The 22,637-nt window shown below is 46.6% G+C and overlaps 1 protein-coding gene across 2 annotated transcripts in view; it reads left to right on the top strand.

Moving 5' to 3' along the window:
- The window catches only part of GNAO1 (G protein subunit alpha o1), a 146,897-nt gene that overhangs the window by 113,931 nt on the left and 10,329 nt on the right, over positions 1–22,637 (top strand). Inside the window, exons 5-8 of one of the 2 annotated variants that reach the window (XM_061468987.1) lie at positions 9,132–9,260; positions 10,071–10,200; positions 17,275–17,428; positions 21,012–21,717. In XM_061468987.1, coding sequence (XP_061324971.1) covers positions 9,132–9,260; positions 10,071–10,200; positions 17,275–17,428; positions 21,012–21,199 — 601 coding nt within the window. In that variant the 3' untranslated portion in view covers positions 21,200–21,717. Of the gene's footprint in view, positions 1–9,131; positions 9,261–10,070; positions 10,201–17,274; positions 17,429–21,011; positions 21,718–22,637 lie in introns of those variants that run through there. The other variant, XM_061468988.1, reaches the window with a different exon arrangement.

Below are 22,637 nucleotides of genomic sequence, written 5' to 3'. Positions count from 1 at the left end.
GGTGTTTTCCCAACACAGGGTGCCCTTGTAGCCATACCAAGTTGTTGCACACCTTTGAGAAGCAGTGCCTATACAGTTTTTCTCTTCTGGTAGAAGATACTAGGAGAATTTACTATGCTATTGTGGAGTCACTACTGACACTCTGTAAGTTCATGCTTATCCTCAGAATCCTTAATCTACAGTCACTAAATAAGAAGTGGTTTTAATGCTAGATGTACATTGAGCTCTGTGATCATTGGTGAAAGGAGGAAAGAAGCTGAAGTACAAGCTAAGCTCGGGTGCAGATAGCCTTCCATCCATGAACTAGGAAGGAGACATATTTACATAAACGTCTGGAGTTAGATGAGATGATCATGCTTGTGACAGCCTTGATTAAAAACTCATCATTTGCCAGGACACAGTGTTGGAGCTGACCCTTGAGAGACTCTTATATGGAGTTAAAACTAACCCGGTGGTGACTCAACTGCATCCCTTGAGGAATGTGGATCTACTCTTTCAATCAGATACAATCAAGACAACAGAATGAAGCTGGAGTATCCTATGCATGGCCTTTCTTTCACAGAGGAGATGTGGACAGAGGGCAGGACTGCAGGACAGAGGGGCAGCTGGGAAGATGCTGCTGTCTCCAGACTAGCTCTCCTGAAGTTCCCACTCCTCTGCATGCCTCAGACCAAGTCCAAGGCTGTGGCTGCTGCTGCACCACAGTTTGTGGAGTGCTGAGAATGTGAGCAACTCAGGTTTGCACAGTGCAAGCTGGATGCTGCCTGCAAAAACGCTGCCAAGGTGTCACCTCTGAGGCAAGAAAAACCCAACCGTTGTTTAACCATTTGATTGCCATTAACCCCAGCAGATGTGAATATGCATCTGTGTGAGTTTTGTCACAGGTATCCAGCTTTGACCACAGCCTGAGGCCTCAGCTACACTCCTTCATCCAAGGAAGCAGCTAGCAGAGCCTGTGGCATAGGCAGTACGATCCTGGGAGAAGGTTCCTGTAGTAGCAGAGTGCCTGGGGAGAGGTCCCAGTCCACGCACTGCACGTAAGCTGCTGCTGCTGGTGTGTTCCCATGGGACAACTCTGACAGCAGCGCTTTCTCCACACAGTGTCTCTGGCACCAATAGTGATGCTACCACTTGCTGTTGGAAACAGCAAATGAAGGCACAAAAAACTACATTTACTGCTTATTTTCAGTATTACTGTGTGAAGATTCTCAGTACCAGCTAGTCTCTACAGAGCGTCTGCCTTTGTTGGCCTCAGTTTGGTGGGATCCTCTCCCTGGTTTTAGGAAATACCATTTCCTGTGCATTTTTGCTTTTAGCACCATAATATAGTTGGGCTTCACCTCCCTGAGCCTGATAAACTGGGTGGCTCAGAAACCTGCAATCTGCTTCAACATAAAGCATGTAAGGTAAAAGACATAAGCAGTAATGGAGCTGCTTGGCTCAGGGGTATAAATGCTCTTGTACTCAAAAACCTCTTCTAGCCTTTCTTCTTAACTCTTGCAAGCCCTGGGCAAGTCAGACTGCAAATAAGAGATGATGTGTCATTTCAGATATGCCTCCACTCCAGTGGGAAAACCCCAGAGCTGGGGAGTGGTAGGAGCTCAGATGCCAGCACTGTGCAGTGAAGATAATACGTCAGGGGCAGAGCTGAGTGCTTGCTCCATGGACTCCAAAGTGCTCTTATTTCTGCTGGTTAAACAGATGCCACTTTCTGAGGTCATTATGTGTTGTGGAGCCTGTTGGCTGTGACAACTAATTATCTCCAGCAGCAGTTTGGCCATGAGATTTGTGGCTCAAAGGGAATGCTGTCATCCAGCACCACATGTAGCAATTTGCCTACACTTGGGTTTCCTTGTTCCCGAAGAGGCAGTACCCCCAACACATCCCATCCTCCGCTGGCTCAAGCTTACCCACAAGACACCAGCAGGTCGAAACAAGCAGCACGGGCAGAGAGCACCAGATGAGGCCTCTGAGATACCTCCAGCAGGAACCAAGGAGAATCAGCAGCTAAAATCAATTTAGCATTCAAACAGCAGCCTGCCAGAGCTTCCCATTCCCTTTCAGCTGGATGTTAGCGTGGCAGCCAGGACACGGCACACTTCTCCAGCTGAACTTCATGGGGTGCGTGCACTGATGGGGTCCCGCTAAGTGCAGCCAACTCTAGGAGGAAAAAATATCTGCTGCAGCCCCAGATAGTAGAAATTCCAGAGAAAGCAGCCAGAGGAGTAAACAGTTTTGGAATGCAGCCTCAAAAACAGCACTGAAAATGTTGTATACCTTCATAGAAGTGGATGGTTGACCCTCATCGAGACTACCATGAACAGACAAAAAGCAGACACAGGCAACTAAAAGAATCTGAGTCATTGAAAAACACATGGAGAATGGTGGAGAAGACTAGACATGAGGAAAGAGATGAAGAGGGGAATTAACAGAAAAGGTGTTGGAGCTGGGCTGGAGGTATTGGCATGGGAATGACTGAGGCACCAAACTCGCAGAGCTCAGGTCACCTGAAGCCCAGACAGGGTAAGTGTTGGGGACGTGAGCACTCCTCTGTCACTGAGTACTGGGAACCAGTGCCCTTACCCAGACAGACGTTAGAGACCTCCCCAGCCAAGGTTCCTATGGAGATATCCCAAGTGAAATTGGAAGTTGGGTGCTGTCAGGGAGGATAGGGTGGATGGGATGGATGCTGTTCAGCCATACTCGCTCTACTGCTACTCTCCCCCAGATCTCCAGTCCTGCAGAGTAACTCAGGTGGAGCCAGGCACATGTGATTGTATCTCCTCCATTGACAATGATGTGAAGGGAAGTGCTTAGCCTGGTGGCAAGACTTAAGGAGGGGGTTGAGACGCTGAGGACTATCAGGGAGTGTGAAAGGGAGATCGACTGGTGGAGTAACTCCCTGGCGGGCCAGTCGGAACGGTTCCAGGGAGATACCCCCCAAAAGGGGAAGGACCCCCTGCCTTCTCACACAGAGGGGGATGGCCCGAGACAGCCCCTGCCCTGTAGCTGTTGCGCAGAGGTAGGGGACCAAAAAGACGACGAGGGTTGGAAGCGAGTTCCAGTTCGACGTCGTGGGAAACCCTCCCCCCTTCCTGCCCTGCTTCCCCAGGTGTCCCTCCGTAATAGGTTCGAGGCCCTGGATCTTGAAGGAGACGTAGGTGAGAATGTGGGGCAAGGCCAGCCCACAAGGCCACATAGGAAAAGGGGGTCGACTTTGCACCTCAAGACTGCCTCTGTTAAGAAAGGAAGAAGGGTCATTGTAGTAGGGGATTCCCTTCTGAGAGGAACAGAGGGCCCGATATGCAGAGTTGACCCTCATCATAGGGAAGTGTGTAGTCTGCCTGGAGCCCGGATCAGGGATATCACCAGGGAGCTCCCCAACCTGGTGCACCCGACAGACTACTACCCGTTGCTGGTCTTCCAGACAGGTGGGGAGGAAGCTGCTTCCCGCAGTCTGAGGGGGATGAAGAAAGACTACAGGGCCTTGGGGCGGATGGTGAAAGAGTCTGGGGCTCAAGTGATCTTCTCCTCACTCCTTCCATCTTCCACTGATGTGGGAAGGAATGGGAAGATTCAGTTCATGAACAATTGGCTTCGAGACTGGTGCTACAGGCAGGGCTTTGGATTCTTTGATAATGGCTGGTTTTATAGGGCACCAGTCTGGACAATGACAAGTGAGAAAGGTTTGTCCCACAGAGGCAAAAGGATGCTGGGACACGAATTAGCAGAGCTCATTTGGAGATCTTTAAACTAGATTCGAAGGGGGATGGGCTTGTAGCTGGGCTTGCCCCAGTGGGGCAGCGCTCCAGAATTAATGAAGACTGGGAGGCCTCCTACAATCCTAGGGTGAAATCGGTGTGCTCAGCTCGCTCCCTGAAATGTTTGTACACCAATGCACGCAGCATGGGAAATAAGCAGGAGGAGTTGGAAACCTGTGTTAAGTCAGGAGACTATGATCTGGTGGCAATTACAGAGACGTGGTGGGACAGCTCACATGACTGGAATATAGTCATGGAGGGCTACGTCCTTTTCAGGAAAGACAGGCCAGCCAGGAAGGGTGGTGGGGTTGCTCTTTATGTGAGGGAGGAACTACAATGCACCGAGTTCTGTCCAGGGACAGACGATGAGCGAGTTGAGAGTCTGTGGGTGAGAATTAAGGGGCAGGCTGGCAGGGGGGATACTGTTGTAGGTGTCTGTTACAGACCACCGGATCAGGGTGAGGAAGTTGACGAGGCCTTCTACAGGCACCTGAGAGCGGCCTCACAGTCACAGGCCGTGGTCGTCGTGGGGGATTTTAACTTCCCTGATGTTTGCTGGAAGGACCACTCGGCAACCCAGCCACAGTCCAGGAGGTTCCTCCAGTGTATGGATGATACCTTCCTCATGCAAATGGTAAATGAGCCACCCAGGAGAGGAGCGCTGCTGGATCTCATCCTCACTAACAAGGAGGATCTGGTCGAAGCAGTAAGGGTTGAGGGCTGCCTTGGTTGCAGCGACCATGAGATGGTGGAGTTCAGGATCTTGTGTGGCAGGACTAGTAGAGTAGCAAGTAGAATTGCAACCCTGGACTTTATCAGGGCAAACTTTGGCCTTTTCAAGCAATTGCTAGGGGAAATCCCATGGGCAAGGCTGCTTGAAGGTAAAGGGGCCCAAGATAGTTGGTTGACATTCAAGGACTGCTTTTTCCGTGCTCAAGATCGGAGCATCCCGACACGTAGGAAGTCAAGGAAGAGGGCCAGGAGACCTGCGTGGCTAAATAGGGAATTGCTGGGTATGCTCAGGTGGAAGAGGAGAGTTTACAGGTCATGGAAGGAGGGGCTGGCCACTTGGGAGGAATATAAGGCCGCTGCTAGAGGATGTAGGAAGGCAGCTAGGAGGACTAAGGCATCCTTAGAATTAAACCTGGCGAGAAGGGTCAAGGACAGCAAAAAGAGCTTTTTCAAATACATGGCAGACAAAACTAACACCAGAGGCAATGTAGGCCCACTGATGAATGGGATGGGTGCCCTGGTGACAGAAGATACAGAGATGGCAGAGTTACTGAATGCCTTCTTTGTCTCTGTCTGCTCTGCTGCAGGCAGTCCTGAAGAGCCCTGTACCCCTGAGACCTTAGATGAAGTCAGGTCGACAGAGCAGTTTGCCTTAGTCGATGAGGAATGGGTTAGAGACCAGTTGAGCAATCTGGACATCCATAAATCCATGGGTCCAGATGGGATGCACCCGCGGGTGCTGAGGGAACTGGCAGAAGTCATTGCTAGACCACTCGCCATCATCTTTACCAAGTCTTGGGAAACGGGAGAGGTGCCTGAGGACTGGAGGAAAGCAAATGTCACTCCAGTCTTCAAAAAGGGCAAGAAGGAGGACCCGGATAACTATAGACCGGTCAGCCTCACCTCCATCCCTGGGAAAGTGATGGAACACCTTATCCTTGGTGCTATCTTAAGGCATATCAAGGATAAGAGGGTTATGAGGGGCAGTCAACATGGCTTCACCAGGGGGAAATCATGTTTGACCAATCTCTTAGCCTTTTATGAGGAAATAACACGGTGGATGGATGATGGCAGAGCGGTGGATGTGGTCTACCTTGACTTCAGCAAAGCATTTGACACAGTCTCCCACAGCATCCTCACGGCTAAATTGAGGAAGTGTGGACTGGATGATCAGGTAGTGAGGTGGACTGTGAACTGGCTGAAGGAGAGAAGCCAGAGAGTTGTAGTCTATGGGGCAGAGTCTAGTTGGAGGCCTGTATCTACTGGAGTGCCTCAAGGGTCAGTACTGGGACCGGTATTATTTAATATATTCATCAATGATTTAGATGAGGGAATTGAGTACTATCAGCAAGTTTGCTGATGGCACTAAGCTGGGAGGAGTGGCTGACACACCAGAAGGCTGTGCTGCCATCCAGCGAGACCTGGACAGGCTGGAGAGTTGGGCAGGGAGTAACTTGATGAAATATAACAAGGGAAAGTGTAGAGTCCTGCATCTGGGCAGGAATAACCCCAGGTTCCAGTATAGGCTGGGGAACGACCTGTTGGAGAGCAGTGTAGGGGAGAGGGACCTGGGGGTCCTAGTGGACGACAGGATGACCATGAGCCAACACTGTGCCCTTGTAGCTAAGAAGGCCAATGGCATCCTGGGGTGTATTAGAAGGGCAGTGGTTAGTAGGTCGAGAGAGGTCCTCCTTCCCCTCTACTCTGCCCTGGTGAGACCCCATCTGGAATATTGTGTCCAGTTCTGAGCCCCTCAGTTCAAGAAGGACAGGGACCTGGTGGAGAGAGTCCAGCACAGGGCAACTAAGATGATTAAGGGAGTGGAGCATCTCCCTTATGAGGAAAGACTGAGGGAGCTGGGTCTCTATAGTTTGGAGGAGACTGAGGGGTGACCTTATTAGTGTATATAAATATATAAAGGGGGAGTGTCACGAGGATGGAGCCAGGCTCTACTCAGTGGCAAACAATGATAGGACAAGGGGTAATGGGTACAAACTGGAACACAAGAGGTTCCACTTAAACTTGAGAAGAAACTTCTTCTCAGTGAGGGTGACAGAACACTGGAACAGGCTGCCCAGGGAGGTTGTGGAGTCTCCTTCCCTGGAGCATTCAAAACCCGCCTGGACACATTCCTGTGTAACCTTATCTAGGTGTTCCTGCTCCGGCAGGGGGATTGGACTAGATGATCTTTCGAGGTCCCTTCCAATCTCTAGCATACTGTGATACTGTGAAGTGAGGTTTTCCAAACCTCAGAGACAGGTTGTATGCAGCTAATCTGGAGCTAATTTGTTGTTAGGGCAGCCCGGTGAACACCACATTGAAGAGCTATAGGCTGTGCATCCCGTAAGAGTGAGAACCCCCTGACATCCCAGCACAGGGCCTGGGGTTCAAATGATGCTGCTGTTCACAAGTAAATCATTGCAGGTTGAAGGCAGCAGTTCCAGTAAAGAACTCTGTCACTATGCTGCTGTGGTGCCAAATCCTTTGGCCAGTTTGCAGCTGATTTTGTCATTTGCTGCACTCCCAGCACTAAAGGCGGACCTCAAAGGCAAGAGTAATTGATAGGGAACTTTAAATTGGAGAGAACTGAATGATAGAAAATTACAGAAAATGAAGATGGAGAAAGTGATAAAGGTCTTCAGGGTACTGCCAAGAACTCTAAGAGGAAAAGAAAATCCTTCCTCTCTTACACCTCCACTTTTTACCATCACCTTGAAGAATTTTGTTCCTGAGGACAGAGGAGAACCTGAATCTCTGAATAACAGCACTGCAGAGCTGCCTTGGTCTGTAGGGATATGTGAAGAAATGCAGCTGTCTCTTAAATAACAGGAGTTGACATGAGTTGTGAATAGATGAGTGATCATGGCTTCAGCCGTTACTGTAAAGGATCTGATTTCAAATGAAGCCCCATCCAGGACCCATCATCAGGCTGTTAAGGGAGCATCTGTCACAAAACCACAATGGCTTTAACTGCTTGAAACAAAAATAAGCCTGTTCAGCTTAAATACTTTTCTCTGGGTGATGTGATTCTTGCAATTCTTTAGCAATAATGAATGATAAATGTGATGGGTAGCTAAAATACGTGATGGGAGCAGGGCAAGGTGTGTTTTTCACATTAGCATGGAGTTTGGTTGGGTAGGCATGAATGCCAGTGGCAGTAAGTTTTCTTGGGTAGCAGAGTGCACAGCCCCAGCACACCATGCATCCAGCTCCAAAGCCCTGGCTCAGAGCACTCCCTCCAGGACACAAATGGGAATTTTTTCCCTGCTTTCTTGATGCACCAGGGAGAACATCTCCAGCGGCAGGACAGGGCATCACCTTCAGGCCAAGCTTTGTCAAGGCACAGGGGAAGTGTGCTCGTTACCATGTGATCGTGATTGGGTAACTCGTCGGGACTAGATGAGTTTTTAACACAGAGTGTTGAAAATATTGGCATGTCAGCTGCTGTCCTGCTGTCCCTTTGGATGACATCCACGCTGCCAGGAGCACAGAGATCAAAGGGCAAGACGACTGCTCATGCACAGACTTGCTTTATTATGTTCACAGTATATTGAAAACATCTCACATGCTTTAGATTGATGTTTCTGGGGTTAGGGGTAGGCATTTAGGCCCTGTAATACACATCAAACCCCCTCTCAGAGGAATTGGAGTATCTGTGCAGCTTGATGGTGGCAAGAAAGACTTTATTGTTTGATGTAGATTTGTGTTTCTAATTCATGTTAAACTGTATTCCAAGATCCTCTTTATATTTAGTTGGGCTGAGTTGTTTTAAAAAATTGCCTTGAATGGGTACGAAAAAATGGATTGTGGTTGTATGTGCACAGCTGTGGGCTCCTCTACAAACGTACTTCATGTCGAAAGACAGGACTTCTTGCACAAATTTTCAGCCTATGGAGGCATTGCTGATGTTCACGGTAGAATAGGGTAAATGTTTTTAAAATATCCAAGTGTATTAGAAAGCTAAATCTCCCCTCTAGCCCACCAAAACCCCCAATTTATACTCCCAGAGTATTACCATCTAATCGGGCTCCTGGGTTTTGTCCGTGTGCTGCATCTCCCGCAGTCCCAGCCCTATGCTGGTTTCAAGCTGAAGCAGTGACTCACTCAGGCAGAGATTCATCTCCTTCATCTGAGCTGACTGAAAGCAAGGCATCTCCTCAGAACAAGCCACCAAGCCTCCCTCCCTTACTAGCAGAGGGACAGGCATCTCCCAAAAGTGACTTGACCTCTCTGTTCTGGGCATGAGACCTATATGCCTCAACCTCTTATCTGAATAAACCCTTGCAGAAAAGCATGTGTGTGTGTACAGAATCCAGCACAATGGACAAATTGGGCACTTCGTCCCTCAGGGAATGAAAATAGCAAGCAATGTTAAAGCTGTGTGTTTTCACAGATTGCAATCAGGGCTCACAACACAACGCACACTTAATTTCCTGCTTTCAGTTCACTATCAGATTTTATGCGTAGGTTAGTGGGGTTTGTTTTTCACCAGAATAGGATATACTACAATACATTCAGCCATGAAAAATGAGATTGAAAAATATTAATAGGAAGCAGAAGGATTCATCTGAGATTGACAAAGATTAATGTGTGCTTTATTCTTATCTGTTTTCTTTTTCTTTTCACTTTTTCTCTTAGTTACCTAGACAGCTTAGATCGAATTGGAGCTGCAGACTACCAGCCCACGGAGCAGGATATCCTCCGAACCAGAGTCAAAACAACTGGCATTGTAGAAACCCACTTCACGTTCAAAAACCTCCACTTCAGGTTAGTCTAAGTGCACAGTAAATTTCCGGTACGTCTATTTGCCACAGAGTTTTCCTATAGCTCCCAAAGGAGAAGCTGTTAAATTCTAGTTAATGCATGGATGACTTCCACTGCAGAAGGCATGGTGTTTTGGAGGGTCAGCAGTATGATCCTGTCTTGAAAATCACTGCCTTTTGAGAGCTCATGGTAGCTTCTTCTAACCCAAATGGCACCTCTTTGCTGAGAGGTGTAATGTAAGATTGACCCCCAGTCAAGCCTGATCAAGCCTCATAAGTGTAAAAATATTTGGCCAAATCTTTTCCCTAAAGTGAGTCAGTCACATGTGGTTAACACTGTGTATTGACTTCATGATGCCAGCCAGTAGAGAAAAGGACATGAAGGCAGAAAACCATACACAAACAGTATTTGGAGTATTTAAAGATCAAGAGCATGGAGTCTCTTCCTCTGCAGATGTTATGGGACACAGCACAGTTCTGAGGTTCTCCCACAGATCCCCACATCCCTTGCTGTAACTGCTCCTCTTTGTCCTCCTCATCTCCAGTCTCAGAGGAAGAAAACCAAGGCAGTGGTAAAAGACATGTTGCTTTATGTTTGGAGCCTTCCAGACACAGTATGCTCCATCCCTGACAGTGTTTCAAGGCCAGGTTGGACATGGTCTAGGGGAAGGTGTCCCTGCCTGTGTCAGGGAGTTGGAACTGTATGATCTGAAGATCCTTTCCAACCAAAACTGTTCTGTGAAATTCCAAGAATGCTCAAGTTTCCTTGTAACTAAGAAGGAGCAGGCACTGATGGTCTTCTCCTGTGCCATAGGCTGTTTGATGTTGGAGGTCAGCGGTCAGAACGAAAGAAGTGGATTCACTGCTTTGAGGATGTTACAGCGATCATTTTCTGTGTCGCACTGAGTGGCTACGACCAGGTACTTCATGAAGATGAAACCACGGTGAGTCTAACCGGGTCTTGGAGGCCCCAACATTTCTTTATGGAATACTGCATAGCCAGCAACTACTCAGAGATTACCGAATGCTCACTGGGCTGCTACAGTAATGTGCTTTTGTCAGTCACTCCCCCTTGACTCTGAAATCCTGGGGAGATGTGTCCTCCTCCACACTCTTCAAAATCAAGTCTGCATGCCCAGGTAATGCTTCCTTGCACTGGTAAAGTCGCAGTGTTTTATGTCTCCTTTCTAACTGGCCTGTGTGTTTTCAAAACGTGTTAACAGAATCCTGTGTCCAGAAGGAGGAGATAGAGGTGGGCTCTTAAAACAAATGTTAAGGAAGCAGTTGTGCTGTGGTGCAGAGGTGCAGGACGGTCATGCACGCCCAAGGCAGACTCAGACTAGGAATATAACCTATTTCTTCAGGCTACAGATACTCATTTTCCTAAGTGAGACTGGAGCTGTTTGATTCCTCAGGTAATTTGCTCTAGGAGAGCTTTTATGACTTCCCACTGTGACGTTAGGCTCAAAATGCCATCTGGAAATAGAGCTAGCAAGGACCTGTGTGCTTCCTGGTATTAAAGTGCAATTAATACAAGAGGATGCAAGAAGACTCAGTGTATTTTGGCCATTCAGTCAGTGTAATGGAGATAGCTGCAGCAAGCACCTAGCTGCATTTGTCTTGCAAAAATAAATTGGAGTCCATACTCATACTTGGTAATGATTTTATCTGTGTCCATTCTGCAGAAGTATGGAGGGCCCAATTCTGCCTGCTCTGTTTCTCTGAGGCTCTTTTTTCTCTGGCTGCTGAAGGTGTAGGTTTGCAGGAAAGTGTTAATGAGGACGAAACTGAGGGAAAGATTCCTGTTAGGTATCAGTTGGCTTGTCCCAGAAAGGCTGGGAGGGGGCTGTGGTTTCTAGGCTCTTTAACTCAGGTTTATGAGCTCTAGAAAACTGATTAAGTCACCTGGTTGTTCGGGTTGTACGGATGACAGAATTCAGGCTGATATTAACATCATGACTATGTCCCTCCAGTCTGAGTTACCCTACACCCTCGTATGTCCATTTATTTATAATTCTCAGTTGTCACCTACCTCTGATCCTGGCCCTAATATGCTCAAGGATGCTCACTCCTGTAGGATTTATTAGGAAGGAACCTAAGTCACCTGACATGATTTGAAAAACCAAGTCATTAACTCAGTGCCATAGAGCTCTGCAGCTGAGCAGGGGAAACACAACCACGAGATAAAGAACAACACGAAGGGAGAAAGCAGCCCCAGGAGGCAGGGAGCCGAGCTGTGACCTGAGCAGGGAACAAGGCGATCTGTAGGTATAACTTGGGCTTGCAACACCCAAACAGTGAAGCCAAAGGCAGCCTTTAATACAGGTCACCTTTGGGTGCCAGAGCGGTGATTCAAAGCCACAGTACACAAGATGGAAGAGCCTGAATGCCAGTGCCATTTTTAAATGTCAACTTTTGACTCAACTCCTCTGAGATGGAGGTTACAGCATCTCTCCTGGGATGCTGAGCTCTGCCAGTGACTGTCCATCTCCCAGCACCACCCCAGTGACAAGCAGGGTGCCAGGTCAGCCTGCCCCCTGCAGTGCTCCACTGCAGAAAACTGGGATTTATACGTCTCCAACTTCCCTTTTGCACCAGGAAAGCAGGCTCGCACTGCTCTGGCACAGAGCTGACATTTGATTGCTATTTCAATCCCTTTTCACAAAGCCTTTTTGGGGATGCTGAGCAACAGGAGGGCAGAGGCAGCTGCTGTTCACTTACACACCCAACTGTAAATGGGGAAAGGATTCAGCACTGGCACTGCTGTGCCTGCAGGATGCCCCTGCCTAACCCAAATAAACAACCCTGAGTGAGCCCAATCCAAACAGGAAAAATGTTGGAGTTGGATCTTATCTGCCTTATTATATCCCCCCAGCATAGGTGGAAAACCCATAGGCTCTGGCCTTCTCCCAGCTGAAACCCCAAGCATTCCGTTTCCTGCCTCCTAACATGGTTCCTCTCCAAAAAGCCAGCAGTAAAAGCAGCATCTCTTCAGTCAGCTGATTTGCCGTCTGTCTGCATCCGTCACATCTGCTGGCTTTCATGACGTAAATCAGCTTTTATTGCTTCTCACTTAGAAATGACAAAGAGGAGGCAGCTGAGACAGTGAGCTGGATGCTGCTCCTCCATCTTCATTTTCTGTAGAGATTCTTACTACGATCCCGGCACTTCCAGCTGTATTAAGCTACTGAAGGGTTGGTGCTGCGCAGATGTCTCTGTTGAGTATGAAAAGACTTGTAGAGCTTTCATTGCTGGCATGGAGCCATGAAGAGGAAAAGAACATCTCAGGCACCCAAAAAATGCTTGCAAAGCATAGGGAGAGCAGCTTTTCCTTGTTGACAGTAACCACAGGATTTCACAGGGGCTTTTAGCACTTTTTTTTAAGTCAAACTTCACTTTGGGCAGGTGAAACTGCAGCTCAGATCAAGTCAGCCTAATACAGAGGACTTGCTTTGGGAAGCTCAGTCACAAGAGCGCTGGGAATAGCCTAGTTGTGTCAGCTTGTCTCACTGAAAGAAGCTCATGAACAACAGGTTCACTGTGAACCCTTTACAACAAGATCAAGCAAAGAGATGGTTAAACAAGGCTGGGTGAAATGCCCCCTGACCTGTTCCTTCCCTTAAAATAAAAGCACAGCTCCACGCTTGTAGGTTTTTTGTGGGTTTTTGTCTCTTTGTTTTAAAAAGCTGAGCACCCATCCTCCTGCAGCAGCTAAAAAAGGGCTATTGCACACAAAGCCATCACCCCCTAGGACCAAGTAGTCTTTTATAAGGGACATATATTCTCTCCAATTCCCTGACACAAAGAGTAACATGGCAGGAGTTGAGGAAAGCAAGTACTTTTCCATGTCCAGAGCAGAAAGACACAGATAAAGAGAACTTTCTGCATCTGTGATGACCCATGAAGACAATGCTTTGCACAGATAACTCCTGGTGCTCTTGAATCTAGCCTCTCCCATTGCCCCAAACACCTACTTGCACCACTGCTGGCAGATCTAAACTGCTTCCCTGCATGCCTGTCTCCCAGGGCAGAGGATCAAACCTATAGGGAAATTCAAGCAATGCCTTCATCAGTCCCATTGCTATCAGGCACAGCCAACAGCTACAGCTCACGAGGCAAAATTACACCCTTTGCCCAGCCCATCCAATGCACAAGGCACTGTCTTCAGGGTTTTACATGTGCCTCTTCATCTGGCTTTACAAAGTCTGTCACAAGGAATTTCAGGACTCTCTGCTGCATTTGTACACAGTGGGAACATCCTGTTTTAACTGACTGAACAACTCCATGGATTATGCCTTTGCATAACAAAGCTATTTTGCCTCATTTGTTACTTTATGTTTTGTAAACTGAGTTTACAGGAGGAAAAGCCTCAGACCTGTAATCTGGCAGGAGAGAGGGACAGCAGTCATAATAATGGGTAAAACTGGCAAAGACAATTAACAAATGTAAATTTGCATTTTTCCTTCTAACTGGAATTCCTAATGGATTTTTAAAAAAGACAGCAATGTCATGGGACCTATCACTGAAACCAAGACTATCCTCTTTGTTTTTTAAATTGCAAATTCAAAGGAGTCATGGCAAGAGAGGGAGGTGTTCATGCTGCACATTGATGTCTCTGAATCCAAACTATTTAGATCACCTAGCAAAGACATGCAAGTATTGTTCATGGCCCCATTGCTAAGCGTGGGATGGGTTGAAGGCGCTGTGCTAGTGATCCTTGGTCTGTTGGTTCTTATTTCATTGCATGACCTGGTTAGCATACTCTCTCTGCTGTCACTGGGAAAGGAAATTGAATTGCCGTGCTTAGAAATTGCCTTAGGAGTGACAAAGCCAGTGAAAGTGGCTTGAGCATCTTAGGCAATACAAGCAGGAGGGAGGATATGGAGTTTCTGTCCTTAGGATAACCATCAGCACCCTTATAGTTCACATGCCAGTTAGCATTTAATCACCGAGGAGAACAAAAAAACCCTGAATCAGTTGTGTGTGGGAGAAATAACCAAGTCTCCTCCCATGCTCTGATGAAAAAAGATGGGATTTATGACTGTGTGTCTGCCTGAGCAGAGTCTTGACCACAGCATCCTTTCTCCCTCATGCTTAGCAGAAAGTTGTCTGACCTTCACATCAGTGATGGGAACGCTATTGTGCAATGACATCTGAACTCAGTGATAAGCAATTCTTGTCCTGCACAGGAAGAGTTAACTGGGGTTTTAATTTGTATGCGCAAATGGTTAGTCATCTCTAATGTGGCTGGTGGGGCTGCTTTGCTTTTGGGATATAAAGTATTTGCAGGCATAAGGATTTAAAATACTGATTTTGAAATAGGAAGTGACATTAAGAAGCCAGTGTTTCAAGAGCCCTTCCTTAATGATAGACCCAATATAAAGTAGGAAAAAGCAGTATAATGGATCCAAAAGCAGATGAAGTAATTTGTATCACTTACTATAAAACTATGAGAAGTGTAATCTTTAATGCCACCTAGCAGAACAGGCATGGGTGCTCCTAAGAGGAACCCTGGGGAAGCTTTAGGTGACTAAAAGGGTCTTTCACTTTGGATTTACTGGTAGGAGGGGGATTATTTGATGGCTTTAACTTCTCACACCTCCTTTAGCAGCAGTCTGTCCTTTTACATGTGGTTCCCAGAGACTGCCTCCTCATCCTTGCATCTTAGCCAGGGTCTGCTTGAGTTGTTGGAGGTCTCCTACAAACACATACAGAAGGAATCAAATGTCACCCATGATGCTTCCCAGCAGTTGGGAAGTGCAGCCTAGTGCAGGCCGGGTGGGGTGCAGCATGGTAAGTACATTGACCTCTAGGCTGATGGCTGCTGCACACGAGCTGTGGTTTAACCCATGAGCAGTGTTCATGTGTTCCTCCATGCTTCTATTTTAAATCAGAAGGGGTGATAAAAATGTTACTAAGAACGTTCTGTGAGGCACCCTGATTAAAAAACAGTTAACTGTATTTGCCGTCTGCTCCCCTGACTGCACTCCACCTTCTCTCTTCCCAAAGACTTCGGGTAGCCAGATCTGTACAAAACCTTTGCAGGTTCCTACATGATTGCAGTTCTGACATTACAAGTAAAAAAGAGCAGCATTGCTCTGGGGCTCCCACACCAGCCAGTACAAAATGGGTTAGCAAAAACCAGCACACAGATATGGGATAATACAGACAAGCAACATCTTGCAACTGAGACCCAATAAGGAACTGCATTTTTCCATTTGTACATGATTACATCTTCCCTGTGTGTTAGTGGGGAGATACTCAGTCATTTCAAGCCTTGTAGCAAAGCGTGTGGTGTACGGTACAGCAAATCACGCATGTCCTGTTTCATTCTCGGTCAGATCAGATGTTTCCTTCATCCACAGAGCCACATTTATCTAACTAAAACATTCAGCAGCAGCTAATGTATATCAATGAAAAGGAAAGTGTTAATCAATACAGTGCTGGGCTCTATCATGCAGCCAGCACAAGCATGAAACGGAGCGAGAGAGGGGTGAAAGCCACCAGCTGTCTCCTGCAGCATCCCGAATTTCCAAATCTGGGGAGGGGGAACACCCTCCACCCGTCCTCAAAAACCCTCCATCAACGAGACCGTACCACCCTGTCCTCTCCAGCATCTCTCAGGTTACAGCAACAGGTGGTTGCTGTAACCAGTCTCGTATGTGCATTAGCGGGTTTGGGGAGTGCTGTCCCAAGGAGATACCACTGGGAAAAGCCGAGGAGCTGGTCTGGTCTGTACCGTGCTTTGCATTTGATAACCCCCTGACTCTTGGGTGTGCTTCGTCCTCACCGTGCCTGCTCTCTCCGCTCCCTGGCTCCCAGCTGAGAGACGGCCACGCGACCAGCGTGCGCGCTCCGGCATCGGCCTTGCGCGCCCAACATCGCCAGCCTCAGCACCTTCACAGCCTTTCCTCGGCCGTCTGACCTTATCTAGCCAAACAAAGGCCAAAAAATGAGCATTTGAGAGACCAACCAAATTGGCAGGTATGAAGCTTCTCTTGAACTGAGAAAAAACAACAAAAATAAAAGAAAAAAAGAGAGTTGAAAGCAACAGGGAACATGACAGTTGGTTGACTTTGCCGTGAGCTCTTTCCACCACCATAAAACCATGTGGCGGACTTTGCAACTCTCTAACTGGTCTGTTTTGTTCATTCTTCTTATCTCTCTCTCGTTTCTTGTGTCTTTTTTTGCATGACCTATAACCGAAAAGCTGACTTCTCGCTGTGCGTGCATTTGAATGTGTGGCTCTTCTGCTGGCGAGTAGCTGATATTCTTGTAGAGGCATGAGCTAACATCAGTGGTAGCTGCCTGACTTCTAGTCTGGTTGTTCTCAGATGCCCTTTGTTAAGTTTTTCCCTTTTATACTATTTCTTCTTCCTTTTTCACTTTTTTGCTCTCGGTGAGACACTTTCTGTTGAGCCATCTTCCAAGACAACTGAAAAAATGGGAAAAAATAAAAAGCCCAGCAACACTAAACAAAATAACAAAACCTGGCAAAGGTCACGGCAAGGTCATTTCCAAAATTATGTCACCTTGGTGTCTGCTTCCAACTCCAGATTAATTCAAGGATCTACCAGTCCTTGGTTAATGTATTCAACCAGTTGTGTGCCACACACACTCGAGACAGTGAAAAAAGAAGTTTAAGAAGTTAATGAAAACATTGTAGAAAATCTGCATGAGCTACACGAACACATAAATCTGATCAAAGGGCAAAAATAACTCCCCATCCATGCATGGTGCATGATGATTTCTATGAGCTGGGATCCTGTAAATTATATGCTCTGCAAAATCGGAACAGCTCTGTATAGTTAAATGCCCTTAAGTTACTAACTGTGTGTCAAATGTTATAGGAATTGCATCTGTGTACGTATATGTTGAGCTGTATGTATACATCAAATTATTATGTATATTGTAGCCTTTTTTTTTCTCCTTAATTTAGTTGTTTTAGATTTCCCTATGTGTTGAACGTCCTTGAGTCGCTGTCGTTGGCCTCATGTGATCTCTCCTTTCTATTGCAGAACCGCATGCATGAATCAATGAAGCTTTTTGACAGCATCTGCAATAACAAGTGGTTCACAGATACATCTATCATCCTCTTTCTAAACAAGAAGGACATATTTGAGGAGAAAATTAAGAAATCTCCACTGTCTCTCTGCTTTCCTGAGTATACAGGTAATGAGAAAGGTGGCTGTACAGAAGTGCATAGCAAAGGGATCATGGAGCATTTCCATCCAGGCTGACACTGTCATGTATCACAGCCTAAAAATGCATGGCTAGAGCTCCCATTTCCTTCACTGCAAGTTTTATTTCAATAAATAACATAGGCTCATTCCCACCATGTTTAGTGGTCCACTGAAAGCATGAGGATGACTTAAACCCAAGTTATTTTCTGCCAAAAGGCCACTGTCACTAAGCAGTGTATTTGATCCCTGCATCCCTCTGTGGTTCATGGCCACTGGAACCCACTACCAGGCACCAAGCAGCTGCAGGATCAGCCCTCCAACATGCAGACAGCAGGTTTCACAGCTTGGCTGCTTCAGCTCAAGCTGTACATTTTTATCATATTAGTTTAGGAGGTCCACAGTTTCACTCTCAGGCTCACTGACATCAAGCATCTGGACACAGAAACGCTTCCACTTAAATGCAGATAGAAAACAAGATGCTTGATTCTCCGGTGCATTGACCACCAATGCCTCTGCTGATAGAGCAGGCAGTGAAGAGCCACAGTAGGCCGTGCTCCGATCTTGGCTGGAGAGAAGAAGGCCTCAGAGATCAGAACAGAGGCTCTGCAGCACAGCAGCATGTGAGAGGCCCTCGCTTCTGTTGGCTCCTGATGGGAATACATCACCCATGCAAAGGCTGCAGCTGCATCTCACCAGCTTCCACCAACGCTCATTACCATTCTGAGACAGCATAAAAATTAACTTTTATCATCATGAATTATTTAAGCTCATCAGAGACATCCAGATGAATCAAGCTGACAGACAGAGAAGCAGATCTCTTCGTCAGGAAATGGAGTTGTGAACCGGGAGTACCAAGAGTGTCACACTTCCGGGCAGGACAACAAATTATTACCCAGAGCTTCCTACTTCTGAGCATTTGATTTTTCAATGTGAACAGGCAAAAGCAATCCATCACTGCTGCTTTGGGCTGAATGGTCTATGGACATGGAGCTGAGTGACTCCGTTCAGAAGAACATCTACAGGCTTCCTCTGGGGAAGGTTTGGATGTTTGTCACTACCACATTTCAGCCATCTACTCACCTGCTTGGTCTAGACAGAGCAAACATAGTCATGATATGTTTGTCTAAAAAAAAAATCTAATAATGGAAATTCCACAATCTTTACAGTGGAAAGGTCACAATAAAGCCAAACTCAAATTTTTCTAGTTGCAAATTAGGTTGCTGCTTGCCATCTTTTGGATGACTTGTAGAGCAGCTCATCACCATTTTCTTTCTAGCAGTGTTTCTGTATACCAGAAGATTATTATCATGCCATCTTCCTTTTTTCCATTTCTCCATGAAGCAAACCTGCACCTTTCACTCCTTCCTGATCGCATTTTGTTAACCTGGTTTTGTCGATCTTCACTGAAGTCTCTCAGTAACCCCGCCCTGAAATAATGTTCTTACATATATCTCTGATGGCAGAGAGACTAGAACAAGAAGAAATGTTGATTTAGATGTAACTTTTCCTTCCCAAGCTATCCCAGCCCAAGGGAGGAGTTTGGTGGGGAAGACAAACACTCATACACATGTAGTTAAGCTTTTGGCTGACTACACAAAGGAAAACAAATATAGTGTGTTTCTGGAGCACTTCAGCTGCAGGTGAACCAAACCGGTCCTCCCAAATCTCAGAGTATCCCAAAGATGCTCTGAATTCCTTCTAGGTGCTGCTTTGGAAGCTGGGATTTATCACAATGCCAGGGACTCTCCACAGACCACTTGTCTCTCTCCGGAGAGGTCTGGAAGTCTGAAGGCTGAAAGTCCTTCCAAATAATCCAACAGGTATCTGAACCAGAGGTGAAGAATGTCTTCCCCCCAGGCATTCAGCAATGCAGGGACTTTAGCCCAGACTTTAGGCCCAAGCACACACTTAAGCTTACTCATTCCTGCTTTGCTGACCACAGCTCAAGGGTGAAACCCTTGTGGCCTTGTGAAAAAGCAGCATTATTAGAAAGTTACCCTGGAGTTAAAAGGAATTATTTGATGAAAGCCTATAAATAAAATGAGTGGACCTTCTACATCACAAGTAGGTTCCACAAAATGCTTTTAATAAAATGAGGTTTCTGATGTCCATTAGTTCTGCTAACAGAGCTGTTAGAAGACTGTATCCACAAATTTTCTTGCTGTATGCTAGACAGAGCACTAACTGTTTCCATCCCCTTAATTCACTCATGCATTTAACATGCATTAATCCACAACAGTTACAGAAGCAGCAGCAGAATCCAGGGCGTGTTTTAAACCAACCTGGCATTAGTGATTCCCAGCTTTCCAAGAAGGAATCCAGCACCTAAATCCTTACACCTTTAAACAAGCGACTTCCCTTTGATCAAATACCCTCTTGATTGTGGCAGCATGTGGAACTGTTCCCAAAATCTTTACACAGGTCTTCATGTAAGAGCCTCCTCCTAGGAAACATTTTGCTTCTCTTCAGGCCTATTTCCAAGTCTCATGGTCTTCGTAAGCTTGTGTCTTCAAGTAGCGGTGCATGTACATTTACATGCAAGTTGTTTTCCACTTGCTGCCTTCAACTACAGCAAATCTCGCGCCCAAGTAAGCTTCTTTCTAGCAGATAAGCACATTTTCCATCAGTAAAGCATCACAGAGGGCAAGGGATCCATGAGCGTTAGCACCGGAGCCTTCCAGGGCTGCACTCCAGGCCAGACCGAGAAAGTGAGTTTATCAGACCAAATCAGGTACCGGAGCGGAGCTCTGTGCGTGACAAGTGTCAAGGCTGGACAGATGAGAAAGGATCTGCTCTTTTGCATGACTGCTCTTCAGCTCTTTTAACACAACCTGATGGTTAATAAGGTTTGGCATAGACATTGCTATACATCACAACAAGAAGTTGCTCACAGTGTGATTTTAGGCACAGCTCCAGCAGAGCATACTGCCATCCTAATTCCTCATAAAGAGGCACATTTTATATGATTTGTCACTGTGTATCGTTTTCTTTGAGAAAACTCCTCTCACCCTGTAACAGAGGCTGGATTTTTTCATGTCCTTTTCTCTTACTGCTCCAGGGAAAGGAAGGCACAGTTACCAACAGTGCTTCAGGGAAAGGAGGGCACAGTTACCAACACTGACCTCAATTCATGGACATTTTAGTTCTTCTTTCCATCAAAAGCTGAAAATATAATAACAAAGTCTGAAAATGAAACAAAAGTTAAGCCTTTTCACCAGGTTAAGCACTTGCTGCATTCCTGGCAGATTTCTTCTCTTTTTTGTCATCATGATGTGGAATTTCTGCTGGATTCCCCATCACAGCCTGTGTAACACTCAGTTCCCTCATCCATTTCATCTCTGTAGACTAGAAACAGCAACCCAGAATAAAAATATAGCTGAGTTGGCAGTCAGAGAGCATCTCCTCCCTTGCAGCAATCCTGGCCAGATCCCTGAGATGGAGCTGGCGTGGCTGGGTTGCAGCAGCCCCGTATGAGTCTCCCATATCCCTATGATAGGGTGCTTGCAGGCACCCTACAGATTTAGGGTTATGGGATTGCTTTAACCAGCTCTTTTTCCTTGGCTCTCTTATAGGCCCAAACTTATTCACAGAGGCAGTGGCTTACATCCAGGCTCAGTACGAGAGCAAGAACAAATCCACCAACAAGGAGATCTACACGCACATCACCTGCGCCACTGACACCAACAACATCCAGTTCGTCTTCGACGCCGTCACGGATGTCATCATTGCCAACAACCTGCGGGGCTGCGGACTCTACTAAAGCACCCTCCTCCTTCCCTTCTCCCCTCGCACCCGCCAGGAGCATCCTCCGGTCCTGCGGACAGGTCCTCTCTCTTTCTTCTTTTTTCTCCTCAGAGGATGATGAGGAAGAAATCCATAAATCACTCCTTCTGTCCCAGAAAACTTTGCAGCAAGTTCTACTTTCCCCAGCCCCAATTTACTTTGGTTTGGTTTATTTTTGTTCACTCCCTTGCTGCCTCGCTCTACTCCTCCGTCTCAATTCACAGTGCTGTAGAGGGAGCTAACGCATTGCCCACAATGTGCATTTCAACTGCCAAATGCCAAAAATACTTCAGTTAAAAAAAAAAAAAATCAAAGCCTTAAAATACTGGTCAGCAACAGTCTAGTTTGGAACCGAAACTTTTTTCCTTGAAATTAGGGGATATTTTTGATTCTGATTATTTATATACTTTTTTTTTAACACTGTTTCTTTGGGAAGAGCTAGACACAATATGATCATTTTGAGGGTACCTTATGGCTCCAGTTCCTATCCAAAAGCCAGAGGGGTTGGTGTTGAATGCAGCCACCACAGCTTGGATTTGTATATTCTCCTTTTTTCCAGACAGCTATTTGAACAAGTGAAACAGCTATATCGAGTTCTGCTGGTGTCTGAGTAAGAAGGACACAGTAACAAAACCTACTAAGCTATGTCTAAAAGCATTCATTGCTGGTAACAGTTTTACCTCAAGTTTTTCTAAATTAATGTTAAAATACGTCTAGTGGTTTCAGTAACCCATTTCTGAGGAACTCTGGTGGATGCCACAGAGCTGCTGGGCGGTGGCAGCTGGTCTTGGACCCCTGGAGCATAGGTAGCAAGGATGCTCTATAGATGGCATCCTGATGGGGACCCCATGCACAGGGATGCCAGCTGGAGACCCGGGACCTTTTCCAAAGCACCTCCCAGCCTAAGTGATTCCAGCACAACCAGTGCTCTTGCAGACACGTAGCATCTCTTTCCAAACTTCAGCCCTGAAATGCTAGGGTTCACCAAAAATATTTACCCCTGGCTTTTTGTAGGCAGAGTTTGACCTTCAAGTAGCTGAAATGCAGAGGGGTGCTTTGGGAAACCTCACCATACTTGGGTGACAGCAAGGTGTGCAGGACCCTTACAGCTCTTTATCGCATCTAAATACCCTTGAGAAGCCTGACCTTGCACTCTGAGCCTCCCTGGCTGAACAGAAGCAGGTAGCTTGCCTGTGTCATCTCCTGCCTGGGCATCCAGGAGAGACAGCTCCAGATTCGGTGTCTCCAGTCAGGGCGTCCCTTCACCAGTATCTAAAGTGAGAGGGATGGTTTATACTGGCCATGTAGTGGCAAGGGAGGACTCAAGGAGCTGATTTGAGCCAAGTGATGGAATAGGAAGAAAAAGTGCAAGGAAGAGAGGGGAGAGAAGAAGAAAGGGCTGGGGTAGTGCCCAA

This window comes from Pezoporus flaviventris, unplaced genomic scaffold (assembly GCF_033815535.1).
Source record: "Pezoporus flaviventris isolate CSIRO_AGI_PZ_B2104156 unplaced genomic scaffold, CSIRO_AGI_Pfla_v1 ptg000054l, whole genome shotgun sequence".
Lineage (NCBI taxonomy): Eukaryota > Metazoa > Chordata > Aves > Psittaciformes > Psittacidae > Pezoporus > Pezoporus flaviventris.
This window is presented reverse-complemented; position numbering and strand designations above follow the sequence as displayed.